This window comes from Tachysurus fulvidraco, chromosome 1 (genome assembly GCF_022655615.1).
Source record: "Tachysurus fulvidraco isolate hzauxx_2018 chromosome 1, HZAU_PFXX_2.0, whole genome shotgun sequence".
NCBI lineage: Eukaryota > Metazoa > Chordata > Actinopteri > Siluriformes > Bagridae > Tachysurus > Tachysurus fulvidraco.
Window position 1 is genome coordinate 52,227,988 of NC_062518.1, and position 14,416 is coordinate 52,242,403.

At 38.9% G+C, this 14,416-nt stretch overlaps 2 gene segments (V, D, J or C); one reads left to right on the forward strand and one right to left on the reverse strand.

Moving 5' to 3' along the window:
* Positions 1-12,392: 12,392 nt before the first annotated feature.
* LOC113655548 overlaps positions 12,393-14,416 on the reverse strand; it is a 163,044-nt gene continuing 161,020 nt past the window's right edge. Inside the window, 2 exon segments of the V gene segment in view lie at positions 12,393-12,860; positions 13,574-13,609. Coding sequence covers positions 12,544-12,860; positions 13,574-13,609 — 353 coding nt within the window.
* The window catches only part of LOC125141311, a 163,138-nt gene continuing 162,496 nt past the window's right edge, over positions 13,775-14,416 (forward strand). The window contains 2 exon segments of the V gene segment in view: positions 13,775-13,860; positions 13,959-14,274. Of these exon segments, the coding sequence occupies positions 13,812-13,860; positions 13,959-14,274 (365 nt within the window).

The following is a 14,416-nucleotide window of genomic DNA, read 5'->3' on the forward strand; positions in this document are numbered from 1 at the left end:
CACTAACTGACTAATGCACATAACATTAATATTCATTAATTAAAGACACTGACAGAACATTTTTATAATTAATAAACTATTAGATTATGATTTTCTTTATAAAGTTATCAAATACAAAAAATCAGCAGCACAGTCAACAACCTGAACATAACAACCACATGTAAAGTTTGACTAATCCCACCAGGTCTTACAGAAAGTGTGATTAATCCCTTGTGCTCCTGATGAATCCCACTTCACTCAGTCTCACAGAACAAACGTTTCCATACAACTTATTTGCAGAACCTTCTGTATGTTGAGTATCAGTGTATTGGCACAAGAACATGTTGCATAGCAAAGTATCAAACTTTCACTTGACTGCTCCGTATGTCCCATTCTACACTAATGTAATTTAACCACACCCACCTCTACCACTAAACTACATCAACATAACTCACATGTAATAAATAGCTTTACTTCTTTTTTTCATCAAATTCAGCACAGATAAATACATGTCTAAAGGTTGTGCTGTTTATGACATGATCACTCTGATGATTTGATGATCAAACTTTTCTACAAACACAATCAGAACTGTAACTTGGTAGGAAACAAGGAAGATCTCTGTATTTTCTCTAACCTAAAGACTTTATAACACAAAATAATGCTGCATTTTGAAAGTACTTGTTTTGATGTACCACATTAGCACATGAGCTGCAAAGCTGATTGTGTTTGAAGAGAAGATAGAACAGGGGTTCCTGAGGGGTTCCTGAACTTTATAGGTAATTGACCCCAAATGGCCTTTATGAATGTCCTGTGACCCCCAAGACGTTATCATCTACACTTTTTTAATTCATTATTAGATGGGTAAAGTTTAAAGTTACTTTAATTTGTATATTTTTTTATTTAAATTATTGACTCCAGATCTGCAGATTTTCATTTTATTCAGGGTTCCTGAACTTTATAGGTAATTGACCCCTTTATGAATTTCTGGTGAAAAAACCCTCACACTGGTTTAATAGTCTAGAGAAGTGAGATATGTAAAAAGTTTAAAGTTACTTTAATTTATAAATTTTTTATTTAAATTAATTACACCAGATCTGCATCTGAATTTGGCAGAAATAGTTTTGTCTGTTCATTTGTTTTTGTTTTTCTCTCTATTGAAGTCATGTTTGTGAGGAGTGAAAAACATTTAACCTTTTAGTTAACAAGTTGTTTTTTCACTCGTGTGGACACGATCCCGCTCGATCCCCAGTCCAGTTCATCAGTCATTTGTTCGTTTGTTTATTGTTTTTATGTTTTTTTTATTGGGGGCTGTTTGTGAGGACAGAAAATATGCTTTAAACAGGTAGTTTTTCACGTTAACTAGAAGTTTTTTTTACTCGAACAAGGCGATCACATTCTAACCCCTGTATGTTCAACACACATACAACAAGGTTTCAAGAATAAAAGGTGAGCTCTTTGTCCTTATGTCCATTAACACGGAATTACTAACAGCCCATACATCAAGAGACAGGACGAACACAGGTTCCTACATCTGGTTAGTTTTTTTTTTTTAAAAAAACGTTTTATTTTGGTACAACAATCATTTTAAATAGATTAATTGGACATTGATTAAAATTGTATACATTCAAAAATAGATGAATGCCCTTTCTAAACTGTCACAGCTATTTAAACATTACTGTGTCAAATGCTAGAACTGAGCAATTTCCTTGTTTGCATCAGGAATGTCTGTGTACTTTTAAATCATTCAATGCCTTAAAAGTGCATTTATCCTTCTCTCACACCAAATCATCTCATCAACAGCCAAGAGCAGATGTACCAGTTAACTTTAGCTTTTTGTCATGTGCGTTTGCTGAGTATTGTTCTGAGGCTGATTACTTCACTCACCTGCATAATGCACATTTAAAAGTAAATCATAAAGTCATGTGTCCTTACAGACAAGTGCTGTCTACTCCACTTTCAGAGCCCACAAGAGTAAAGTACACAAAGAACAGAACTCAGAGATTTAAATTGTTTGTCAAGATTTCATAAGCCCTGATGATTAAGAGAAAATATCACATGCTGATGATTTAGAGGAGTTAGAAGAAGCTGAGTGATGAACCTAGCAATAATAATCTTAATGACTTTGTCAAATTCATAAGCTATCACAGCCACTATTGCACAGTCAGAGTCAGAGTAAGAGATGTTCCAAGTGCTGTATCAGAAAGTAACATCATGACTTTTTTTTGCCAAAGATGGATCCTCGGATTGCGTAGGAAACCCTTCCTCAATCCCACTAAGGAATGTGTCCTAGTTTGCACGGGTTAGTTTTGAAAACACAAGATCGACTATCAGAGTTGGTCTCACCTTGAACGCAGGTTTCCTTCGAAGTCCCTCGGTCTTCTAACAAAGGTTCCTCTTCAAGTTTCCCTACCTAATCTATTTCTCTACCTGTTGAATCTTTAAACGAAGGAGACAGACTTAGAACTTTTTGTCTTTTCAGGGTCCTCACAATGGGAGGCCTTGTTTTTATTAAAAGCAATGTAATACACATAAATGTGTGTAATATATATATAAAGTAAAATAAAATAAAATTACAAATAAAATCTTGTTCAAATAATCAAACAGTATTAGAAAAGTAAAAGTAATTAAAATCCAAAGATTATAACAAACCAAGAAACACTCTCCAAGTGTAAGCTTGCATTTGTTTTTTGATATACACAGAGTTTACATTTACTGAGCTTGTCTACAATAGAAAGTACACACAATGTACTTCAAGACAAGACATTTTCAAGCCTTTCACCAATACGGCAGTCTTCTAGACTTTAAAACCAACATTCCTTTCCATTCCTCTCTCACAAAACCAACATCCTCCACCATTTCTCTCAAAGTCGGTAACTCTGTGGTCAGCGACCGGTTGTATTCCTTATGAGCTATACTTCCTTTCAAAAAGCACAAGCTTGCAATATCATCTTACTAACTAAGTCCTTCCCCCAGGCATGTTGTGGTTTCCTTCAAGGGTTATTGTCAGTGGTATCCTCTGAGCACTGAGGGTTGAGAGAGAGAGCCTTCATATAGCATACTGAGCACATCTTATCTTTTAAGAACACAAGCAATATTATTTCGTACATATTTTAAAAGAAAAGTAAAAAAAAAAGAAAGAAAACTTAATCACTTTAATATTCTTGATCTTGATCCAATCTTCATTTCCGTCTCGGTACAGAGTCAGATTCTGTTTTATCCATTGATTTCTTCAAGCTTCTTATTCTTTATTTTGTTCGCCAGTTGTTTTATTTCTGCTGCTGCTTGTTCTATTCTCTTCTTTTTTGCTTCTCTTTGTCTTTGTAGCCTGAATCTTACTTTTCTTTTGTATGGGAATATGAGAGAAGGGTTTGAGGTTGGATAGCATCGGTAAGGTTGTTTTATTGAGCATGACGTTAACCATTCATTTCCTTCATCATCCATTCTACCTAATCATACTAAAGGTCCCATTCTTACAACAATATGTCTCCGTTCTTCCCATGATACAGAAGTTGCCTAACCAAACTGACATATTAAACCATGCTATGTCAGAAGAAGTCCATGTGCTACATGAATACAGATCATGTGTAGATGGCCAGTACTTTAATGAAAACTCTCTTCTTACAAGGGATGAGTTCTTGGACTTTACATTGATGATTTCCAAATTGTAAATCCTCTAGGAACATGAAAGCTGACACACTAAATATGTGCTGTATACTGGGTCATTACCAACATACCTGCAAAATGTAGGTCAACCCTCAACTCAGTCCAGCTTGCTCTTCTATGCAATACCTACACTGTCAAAAAGTTTGGTTATGCAACATTTCTGCAACCTCTTATCTGTGATCTACTGCTTTTGGAGCAAACAGAGTTTCCCAGGAGAAACTAGGTAAAAACTGTTAGAGGTACAGTATTATTTGTTGCTGCTGCTAATCTGGGTGCTCAGTCTCTTGCAGGATTCCTGGAGAGCTTCACTGTTGTATATTCTGGTTCTTTCAATTCAGAGACAAGACTCCCATGACTCCCGTGCAGGTAGTGAGAGAGGACAGAGAATTTAGGCAAACTTATGGTGTGAAAGGTTCCTGTCCTTTAACTGAGAATCTCAATCACTTTCATGTGGATCCAACTGACATCATGCATGATGTGTTGGAAGGCATTGTTCTAATTGAGTCATTGCATGAGTAAATGGGAATAAACAAAAAGAAATAAAAAAAGTAAAAATCAGAAGAAAAGATATGTTAGAAAAAACACAAGAACGATCTCATAGCTATCAGGAGAAAACAAGCCTTTCTGAAGAGTTCCAAGTGTCTCATGTCTATTGTCTCTTCTGATATTTAATTTGTCCCAGTTTATTAAAGATTCCTTTGTTTGTGATCCAGTTTGGTGTCTCCTTCATTTGGTTTCCTGCCTTTTCCTGGCACTGGTTTGTAGGTGTTCCTGCTCCACCTGTATCTGTTCCACCCAGTGGTGTGGAGGTAGATCACATGTCTTGAAGCACAGAGATTTCTGGTTTGGTCTTTACTTAGGTCTGTCTAGTGAAAGTGCATTAATAACACTTACACTGTTCCTGCAACCTTATTATTCACTTCTATAAACCATGTTTGCCCCTTCACTCATTCTCAAGTGTCTATTAGCCGTCCTGTCACAATAATTATAATGTTTATTTATTCAGATGTTCAGAAGGTGTGAGGTGTGTTATAGGAGCTATTAGAGAGGCAGATTCAGTCCTACAGGAAATAAACAATGCAGCAGACTGCAGTTAGAACATTTAATATGTAAGATATCATAGAGAATAAAAATGAAATTTTAAACAATAGAAAGAAAAAAAAATAAAACCTTACATATTAAACCTCACTTAAGGAGAGAGCAGTGAGGTGGAAGTGAGATTTACATTTAGAGTTTCATTTCTCCCAGAATAGAGCAGAAAGTTCACCAGATGTTCAACTTCCTTCAGTCAAACTCACTGAAGCACAACACACAGCACTGAATCTACAGCTAATCCCACTCTCTCATCACACTGATCATCACTATTAACTGGAATAAAAGAACAAACAACGTCCAAAACTCAGCTTTATTTCAGCAAAAACTACAGGAAGAGCAACAGGACAGTGAACAGAGTAAAGACAGAAATGTCAGCATTGTGTAGAATTGAAACTCTATTTAGGATGGATGATAAGCAGCTCTATGTTAAACTCTATCTTGGATCCACTAGCCTTCACACTGACTCTTTCTGAACGTGACTGGATGATTGGCGTTGTTATGGGAGACCTTACAGCTGAACTCCTCCCCCTTTTCCCAGAGGTCTTTGCTGAGGGTCAGGGTGCTGCTGCGGCTGTAACGACCATCCTTCTCTTCTTCAGCGCTGGTCAGAACCCCGTTCTTCACCTCGGAACCGTCCACTGTCCAGCTCACCAGCGCCCCCTGTGGAGAGTAGCCAGACAGCAGGCAGAGCAGCGATGACGATCCTTCACATGGCTGCAGAGGGGACGGAGGGAGCAGAGACACAGAGGGATTCACCACAGGACTAGCTGGAGTGGAGAAGCACACACACAACAACACACACACACACACACACACACACACCCACACACACACACACACACACACACACCCACACACACACACAGTTAAAAGGATTCTGAAATATTTCTGTAACTTTGTGGAACTGACTGATCTTACAGAGTAATAAAGTCTAATAAAGTCTGACTTCATGACTGAGTTTCATTGAGTACTTTATTATTATTGGACCTCAGTTTCAGTGCAGAGACAAAACAAACATGTTCCACACTGTCATTTATCTGGAAAAATCATTTCTCATAACAAGTCTTATTACTTTATAGTTCAAACCTTCAGCATATTTAACTGCAGCAAATCCAAATGGAGCTGATTACAGAAATATTCATTGTTTAACACAAACACACACAGCAGCTTTCATCTGGATTTGACATCAGCACAAAGTCACTATATTTATTAAATGTTTATTATAGAGTAACTGCAGAGTTATTGCATGTTGAATATATAGCAAGTGTGTCATTATTACATATTTAACATCAATTATTGTGTATTTGTTGAATGTTGAAGAACATTTATATGGGATCTGTTCTGATACTGAAATGTTTTCCTCAACACAGCAGAATAATACACAATAACATCAATGATGTCATTCTAAACATAAATCATCTAGTTTAAGTTTATTTCTTCATGGAATTAGTAATGAACTAAACTGGTTTAGTTTTAAAAAGAAGAAAACACACTTACTGTTCACAATGAGTTTGGAGCCTCCACCAAAAGTGTACCACAGTGATACATTCTAATGAAACCATCGTACAAAAACCTCCATCACACTCTAGTGCACACACACACACACACACACACACACACAAAACACACACAGACTACACACACACACACACAACACACACACACCACACACACACACACACACACACACACACGCACACACACACACTTTGCATTGGTGGCCCATGCTTCAGTGCTCTGTGAGTGTTTATAGCCCTGTGACTTTAACACTTCATGACTGAGAGCTGCTGCTCAGCAACTTCACCCACAGCAACCATGACTTTGATCAGCGTCTTCATCTGCACACTGGCCCTCTGGACTCAAGGTGAGAGTTTAACATCAACTCACAGCCTCACACACTTCATTTCATACTAATTCTACACCACTTTAGAGCACAGAAACACAATCTATGTTTCTCTTCAGGATCCAGAGGTCAGGTGACTGTGACTCAGACTCCTTCAGTGCAAACTGTTGCTCCAGGAAACACAGTCACCATCAACTGTAAAACCAGTAGTGATGTGCATGGTGGTAGCTATCTACACTGGTACCTGCAGAAACCTGGAGAAGCTCTTAAACTCCTGATCTACTATGCTACTAGCAGACAGTCAGGGATTCCAGATCGTTTCAGTGGCAGTGGATCTAATACTGACTTCACTTTGACCATCAGAGGAGTCCAGACTGAAGATACAGGAGATTACTACTGTCAGAGTTACCATGAGATCAGTCACTGGTTCAGTAGTAGCTTTGTGTTCACACAGTGTTAGAGCGTCGTACAAAAACCTCGGTCAGTGAGACTGCACAGAGAAACACTGCTGCAGCTGGGAGTGACTGCAGGTGCTGAGGGGGAGGATGTGATACAGCACAATGACACACACTGTGGTATATAAAACACACACACACACACACACACACACACACACACACACACACACACACACACACACACACACACACAAACCATATGTATAAATTATTCATACATTGATTGCCTCGGGGGTTTCCTCCGTGTACTCCGGTTTCCTCCCCCAGTCCAAAGACATGCATGGTAGGTTGATTGGCATCTCTGGAAAATTGTCCGTAGTGTGTGTGTGAGAGAATGAGAGTGTGTGTGTGTGTGTGTGCCCTGCAATGGGTTGGCACTCTGTCCAGGGTGTATCCTGCCTCGATGCCCGATGACGTCTGAGATAGGCACAGGCTCACTGTGACCCGAGGTAGTTCGGATAAAGCGATAGAAAATGAGTGAGTGAGTGTTCCTAGTGTTATTAATATAGACTTTATATTTTATTATTTAACTTTAAAATCCACATTAGGACTTTATTAACTGAACATTTCTTGTTTATTAACAAACTATTAGACAATAATTAACTACAAATAACATATTAACCAGTATAATCCAGAGAATTATATAAAATCATGACAAAACAAATCTTTTTAAAATCTATACATTTATTTCAGATCTGCACTGATGACCTTGAGTTCTACAGCAGTTTGTGTGAAACATCACAATGATTCTTTATCTGTAACTAGATGACATTCATTAGAAACTCTGTAAGGCACTGGGTTGTATTTCTACATTATTATTAACATCAGTGATTTGTAGGTTTTTGACATGATTTCAGTGTGAAATGTAAAAAACTGGTTTTCTGTAGAGATTTCACAAAACACTGTAACATCATCAGCACAGTCACCAACCTGAACACTACAAGAACCACACAGAAACTCTGACCAGTCCTGTCTGCTCCTGACCAGTCCCAAACTTCTCCTGCTCAAAGTATCTCCATTCTCACCCACTGACACATGAAGTTTAACCCTTCACACACACTCTTGAAGAAAGCTGACCAATATTACTGTCACCTACAGAATAACTGACCAATCCTGTCCACTTAAGCAGAACCTTTGAGAAACCCCACCACACCAACTCCTGCATAAAGTGTGATCAATCCCATCCTCTCTTGAAGAACATTTGACCAATCCCTCATGACATTCATTCATTACAGAGGTTTGTAGGCATGATAGTCTGGTACCACAAATTCATCCCACATTTTGCAGAGCTTGCTGCCCCATTGTATCAGTTACATCGGAAAGGTTTCACATGGGAATGGACAGAAAAAATGTCAGCAGAGTATGGAGAGGCCTGAAGGTAGCCCTACAGAAAGCGCCTGTTCTGGCCCAACCAGATCTGAGCCATCCTGTTCAAGTGCAAACTTATGCCAGTTCTACAGGACTTGGAGCAAACTTTCCCAAAACTTTGATAATGAGGAGCGTGTGATCGCGTTTGCTTCAAGGAGCTTGAGGGGAGCAGAACTGAACTACTCAACCTCAGAGAAGGAATGTCTGGCTGTTGTGTGGGCAGTTGAAATGTGGCACCATTATTTGGAGGGTGTATATTTTGTAGTATACACTGACCGTGCAGCAGTGACATGGGCCTTTAATTCACCAAAGACAACATCCCGGCTCACTAGGAGGACTTTGAGGCTACAATGGTTTCACTTCCAAGTTCAATATAGAAAGGGCAGAATAAATGTGGTACCAGATGCCCTATCTAGATCTGTGGAAGACCACACTGTTCTGGCTCATCATGGAATTTTAACTTACCAACTTCTCTGGCTGAGATACGAGTTGCCTAAGAACAAGATGAGCAGGTAAAGGAATTAATGGGTAGTTGATTGAAAGGATGAGAAAAGTGATAGAATAAGATGGGAGATCCTGCAGGGTTACTCTACCAAATTATTCCGAACTCTGATGGTGTTAAGTACCAGCTGGTAGTCCCAAAATCTCTTACTCCCACTTTCCTAGGCTATTTCCATGACAACCCCTTAGGAGCTCATCTGGGGGAAATTAAAACTCTTCTTAAAATCTTGGAGGTGGCCTGGTGGCCAGATGTCCGAAAGGATGTGTGGCAACATGTGAAAGAGTGTGTTGGGTGTCAACAGTACAAACCTTCTAATACCAAACCCCTGGGGTTTCTTCAATCAACTGAAATGAACGAACCTGGTCACATGCTTGGCATCGATCTCATAGGGCAATTTCCAAAAAGTAAGAAGGGCAACATCTATCTCCTTGTAGTGGTTGACTATTTCACAAAGTGGGTGGAGCTATTCCCTTTAAGAGATAGTAAAACTCCACACATCTCTCGGATTTTGAAGGATGAAATCTTCAATCGATGGGGCGTGCCCAAGTACATCCTGTCTCATAGAGGCCCACAGTTTCTTTGTCAGCTCTTGGTTGATCTGTGCAAAACTGGGGCTTTAATTAGAAACTGATTACCAGTTATCAAACACAGACCAACTTCACTGAACAAGTCAACAAAACTCTGAAAAACAGATGGCTTCTTATGTGGGGGAAAATCACAGAGAGTGGGACAACTGGCTATCTGAGTTCAGACTCTGTAACCTTGCTACATTTTTAAGGCCAACAAAAAATATTATGCATATACTTTTGCTTCTTTTATTGTTAAAAAGAGGCACAAATTTGTTAATGCATATATATATATATATATATATATATACGTATATATATATATATATATATACGTATATATATATATATATATATATATATATATATATATATATATATATATCTATATATATATATATATATATACGTATATATATATATATATATATATATATATATATATATATATATACTGTATATATACTTATATACGTATATCTATACGTATATATATATATATATATATATATATTTATATATATATACAATTCAAGTTTATTTGTATAGCGCTTTTTACAATAGACATTGTTTCAAAGCAGCTTTACAGAACATAAACATAGAGCAGAAGGTAAACATAATTAATGATAAAGGAAATAACGAATTATATATATATATATATATAATTTTATTTGTGTTTCAGGCCTTAATTTAAGTTCATCGTTTGTTTTGGGGTTGTAATTTTGGGGACTTTTATGTTGAAACCCTCACATTTCTACAATGACCGAGTGAGTAACTAAATATGGACTAACAAAAGACAGTCAGCTACTGTAAGTGGTGAACAGTTTGTATTTGTATTTACTATTGCACTGTGGGGGCAAAAAGTCTTTGTGAAAACTGAAAAAAAAACGTAACCACCCGTGAACAAAGGCGTATGTTACGTCCCGTATTGTTTTCTCTCTCTCTCTTTCCTCCTTTATTCACTGTCCCGCCTTGCAGGCCCTGTGATTGGATGATTCAGCCGCCAGTCATCATTCCATTAACCACTCCAGGAACCAATCCGGTGTTATTGGCCAGGTATAAAGACCCGGATGTGACACGAGCGCGAGAGAGGGGCGTTGACTTACCTGGTTGTTTGCTCACCTGCGTTTGCTTATCTGTTTTGCCTTGGTTTATTTCTAATTCTGTGTTTAGTTATTGTGTGTTAAGTGGTTCGCTTTGTGAACTGTTCTATACAGTTATCGAGGTCTATGCTGTGACTCGACTGTCACTTTAACGGTGCCTATTCCATTCCTTCTCCGATACATAGTGATTGGGACCAGGTTAGTTTGTCACGTGACTTACATTTCATCACGCAGAGCGAAACTGTTTAGACACACTAGGTTATGAGCGGATGCCAATCCTTGTACTTCTGTTATTAGGCAGCGTAGTTAGTGGCGTTCTATGCTGAAGATGTTGCTTTCCTGTTTTCATTTGTTACTTAAGTATTCGTACCTGAGATTTAGTTGATGTGTTTTTTTCACGTGTTACGTCCGCATATCCTCTAGACCCATAGCTGGACGTAACAGTGTATATCGTTAGCTCCTATTTGAAAAAAAATCCTACCTTCGAGTACCTATGCTTGTCTAAGAGCCTAACATTACCTGCTATGTCTGGCACCCAGGCTCCCAAAATATCTAACCAGTGCTGCTGAAGCCCTAAAGGCCAAGCTAATTTCACATGCCTTAAGATGAAGTCTTCCATTACCAGAGCTCTATTAGGTTTCTCAGCTGGTGCTTCACTGAGGAGAGCAAACCTGTTAGACACGTGAGGATCCCTCCCACCCCTCTCACAATCTGTTCAAACCTCTGGCATCAGGAAGGAGGTGCCACAGCATTAGGACCCACACTACAAGGTTCTGAAGCAGATCCTTTTTCCAAGCTATTAGAGCACTGAACACCCTGCTGCCACTCATGACCTTGCTCCTACCTGCTTTATTGTACACTACGAACAATAACAATCACTCAGTAGACACTAACACACATCTGCACTCAGCCACTTTCGCTGTACTCTAAAATGCTGTGATGGAAATTTTTACAAAGAAGCTGTTATTGAAGTTCTGACCTTCTGTGTACAGGACTAGAAGTTAGTTGTGACTAGGGATTGTGATTAGCAGAGATTGTTTAAACTTATTAGAGGGTCACAGTGAGCTGGAGGCAAGTTGGCTCATAAACAACTCTAGGCAGACGTTGGTAAGGGGAAGGTTATCCTGATCATAAGGTAATCAGGTGTTGTCCATTTAGCCAAGTGTAGCTGATGTTTTCCTTTCTTCAGATCCTGTGTTTGAATCATGTTTTAAAAAAAAAAATCAGTGTAACATATTATCAGGGCCCATTTTCTCTCATGCTACACGAGGAGCGTTGGGTCCTAATTGTGCAGCAGAACAAATTAAATTGTAAACCATTTTTTTATTCTTAGGAACATGTTAAGCCACAATTGACAATTAACTTATGATTACACTGACTTTTAAATACAGTGAGTGATAAAAATATGACTTCATTTTGAAATGAAATACATTTTAAAGAAGGAAACACTGAACTAATGATGGTGCAGTTGAACAAGTTAAACAGTTTTCTACTTTTAAAACAAGTTTTTAACAAATCTCTGTTTTGGAGAAAATTAATAGTTATATATGAATGAAGCTTGATGACTGATTCTGTCAGTGTTAGTGTTAAGTCAGAATGAGGTAGATGGAGAGAGCAGTGAGGTGGAAGTGAGATTTACATGAACAGGACTGAAGAGTTTCATTTCTCCCAGAATAGAGCAGAAAGTTCACCAGATGTTCAACTTCCTTCAGTCAAACTCACTGAAGCACAACACACAGCACTGAATCTACAGCTAATCCCACTCTCTCATCACACTGATCATCACTATTAACTGGAATAAAAGAACAAACTACGTCCAAAACTCAGCTTTATTTCAGCAAAAACTACAGGAAGAGCAACAGGACAGTGAACAGAGTAAAGACAGAAATGTCAGCATTGTGTAGAATTGAAACTCTATTTAGGATGGATGATAAGCAGCTCTATGTTAAACTCTATCTTGGATCCACTAGCCTTCACACTGACTCTTTCTGAACGTGACTGGATGATTGGCGTTGTTATGGGAGACCTTACAGCTGAACTCCTCCCCCTTTTCCCAGAGGTCTTTGCTGAGGGTCAGGGTGCTGCTGCGGCTGTAACGGCCGTACTTCTCTTCTTCAGTGCTGGTCAGAATCCCGTTCTTCACCTCTGAGCCGTCCACTGTCCAGCTCACCAGCGCCCCCTGTGGAGAGTAGCCAGACAGCAGGCAGAGCAGCGATGACGATCCCTCAGAAGTCTGCAGAGGGGACGGAGGGAGCAGAGACATGGAAGGAGCTGTGGGACCAGCTGGAGAGGGGAAACACACACACACACACACACACACACACACACACACACACACACACACACACACACACACACACACAGTTAGAAAGTATTCTGAAATATTTCTGTAACTTTGTGGAACTGACTGATCTTACAGAGTAATAAAGTCTAATAAAGTCTGACTTCATGACTGAGTTTCATTGAGTACTTTATTATTATTGGACCTCAGTTTCAGTGCAGAGACAAAACAAACATGTTCCACACTGTCATTTATCTGGAAAAATCATTTCTCATAACAAGTCTTATTACTTTATAGTTCAAACCTTCAGCATATTTAACTGCAGCAAATCCAAATGGAGCTGATTACAGAAATATTCATTGTTTAACACAAACACACACAGCAGCTTTCATCTGGATTTGACATCAGCACAAAGTCACTATATTTATTAAATGTTTATTATAGAGTAACTGCAGAGTTATTGCATGTTGAATATATAGCAAGTGTGTCATTATTACATATTTAACATCAATTATTGTGTATTTGTTGAATGTTGAAGAACATTTATATGGGATCTGTTCTGATACTGAAATGTTTTCCTCAACACAGCATAATAATACACAATAACATCAATGATGTCATTCTAAACATAAATCATCTAGTTTAAGTTTATTTCTTCATGGAATTAGTAATGAACTAAACTGGTTTAGTTTTAAAAAGAAGAAAACACACTTACTGTTCACAATGAGTTTGGAGCCTCCACCAAAAGTGCGCCACAGTGATACATTCTAATGAAACCATCGTACAAAAACCTCCATCACACTACAGTGCACACACACACACACACACACACACACACACACACACTTTGCATTGGTGGCCCATGCTTCAGTGCTCTGTGAGTGTTTATAGCCCTGTGACTTTAACACTTCATGACTGAGAGCTGCTGCTCAGCAACTTCACCCACAGCAACCATGACTTTGATCAGCGTCTTCATCTGCACACTGGCCCTCTGGACTCAAGGTGAGAGTTTAACATCAACTCACAGCCTCACACACTTCATTTCATACTAATTCTACACCACTTTAGAGCACAGAAACACAATCTATGTTTCTCTTCAGGATCCAGAGGTCAGGTGACTGTGACTCAGACTCCTTCAGTGCAAACTGTTGCTCCAGGAAACACAGTCACCATCAACTGTAAAACCAGTAGTGATGTGTATGATGGTGATGATCTACACTGGTACCTGCAGAAACCTGGAGAAGCTCCTAAACTCCTGATCTACTATGCTACTCGCAGACAGTCAGGGATTCCAGATCGTTTCAGTGGCAGTGGATCTAATACTGACTTCACTCTGACCATCAGTCGAGTCCAGACTGAAGATACAGGAGATTACTACTGTCAGAGTGTACATGTGATCAGTAGTAACTATGTGTTCACACAGTGTTAGAGCGTCGTACAAAAACCTCGGTCAGTGAGACTGCACAGAGAAACACTGCTGCAGCTGGGAGTGACTGCAGGTGCTGAGGGGGGAGGATGTGATACAGCACAATGACACACACTGTGGACCAGAGAAAAC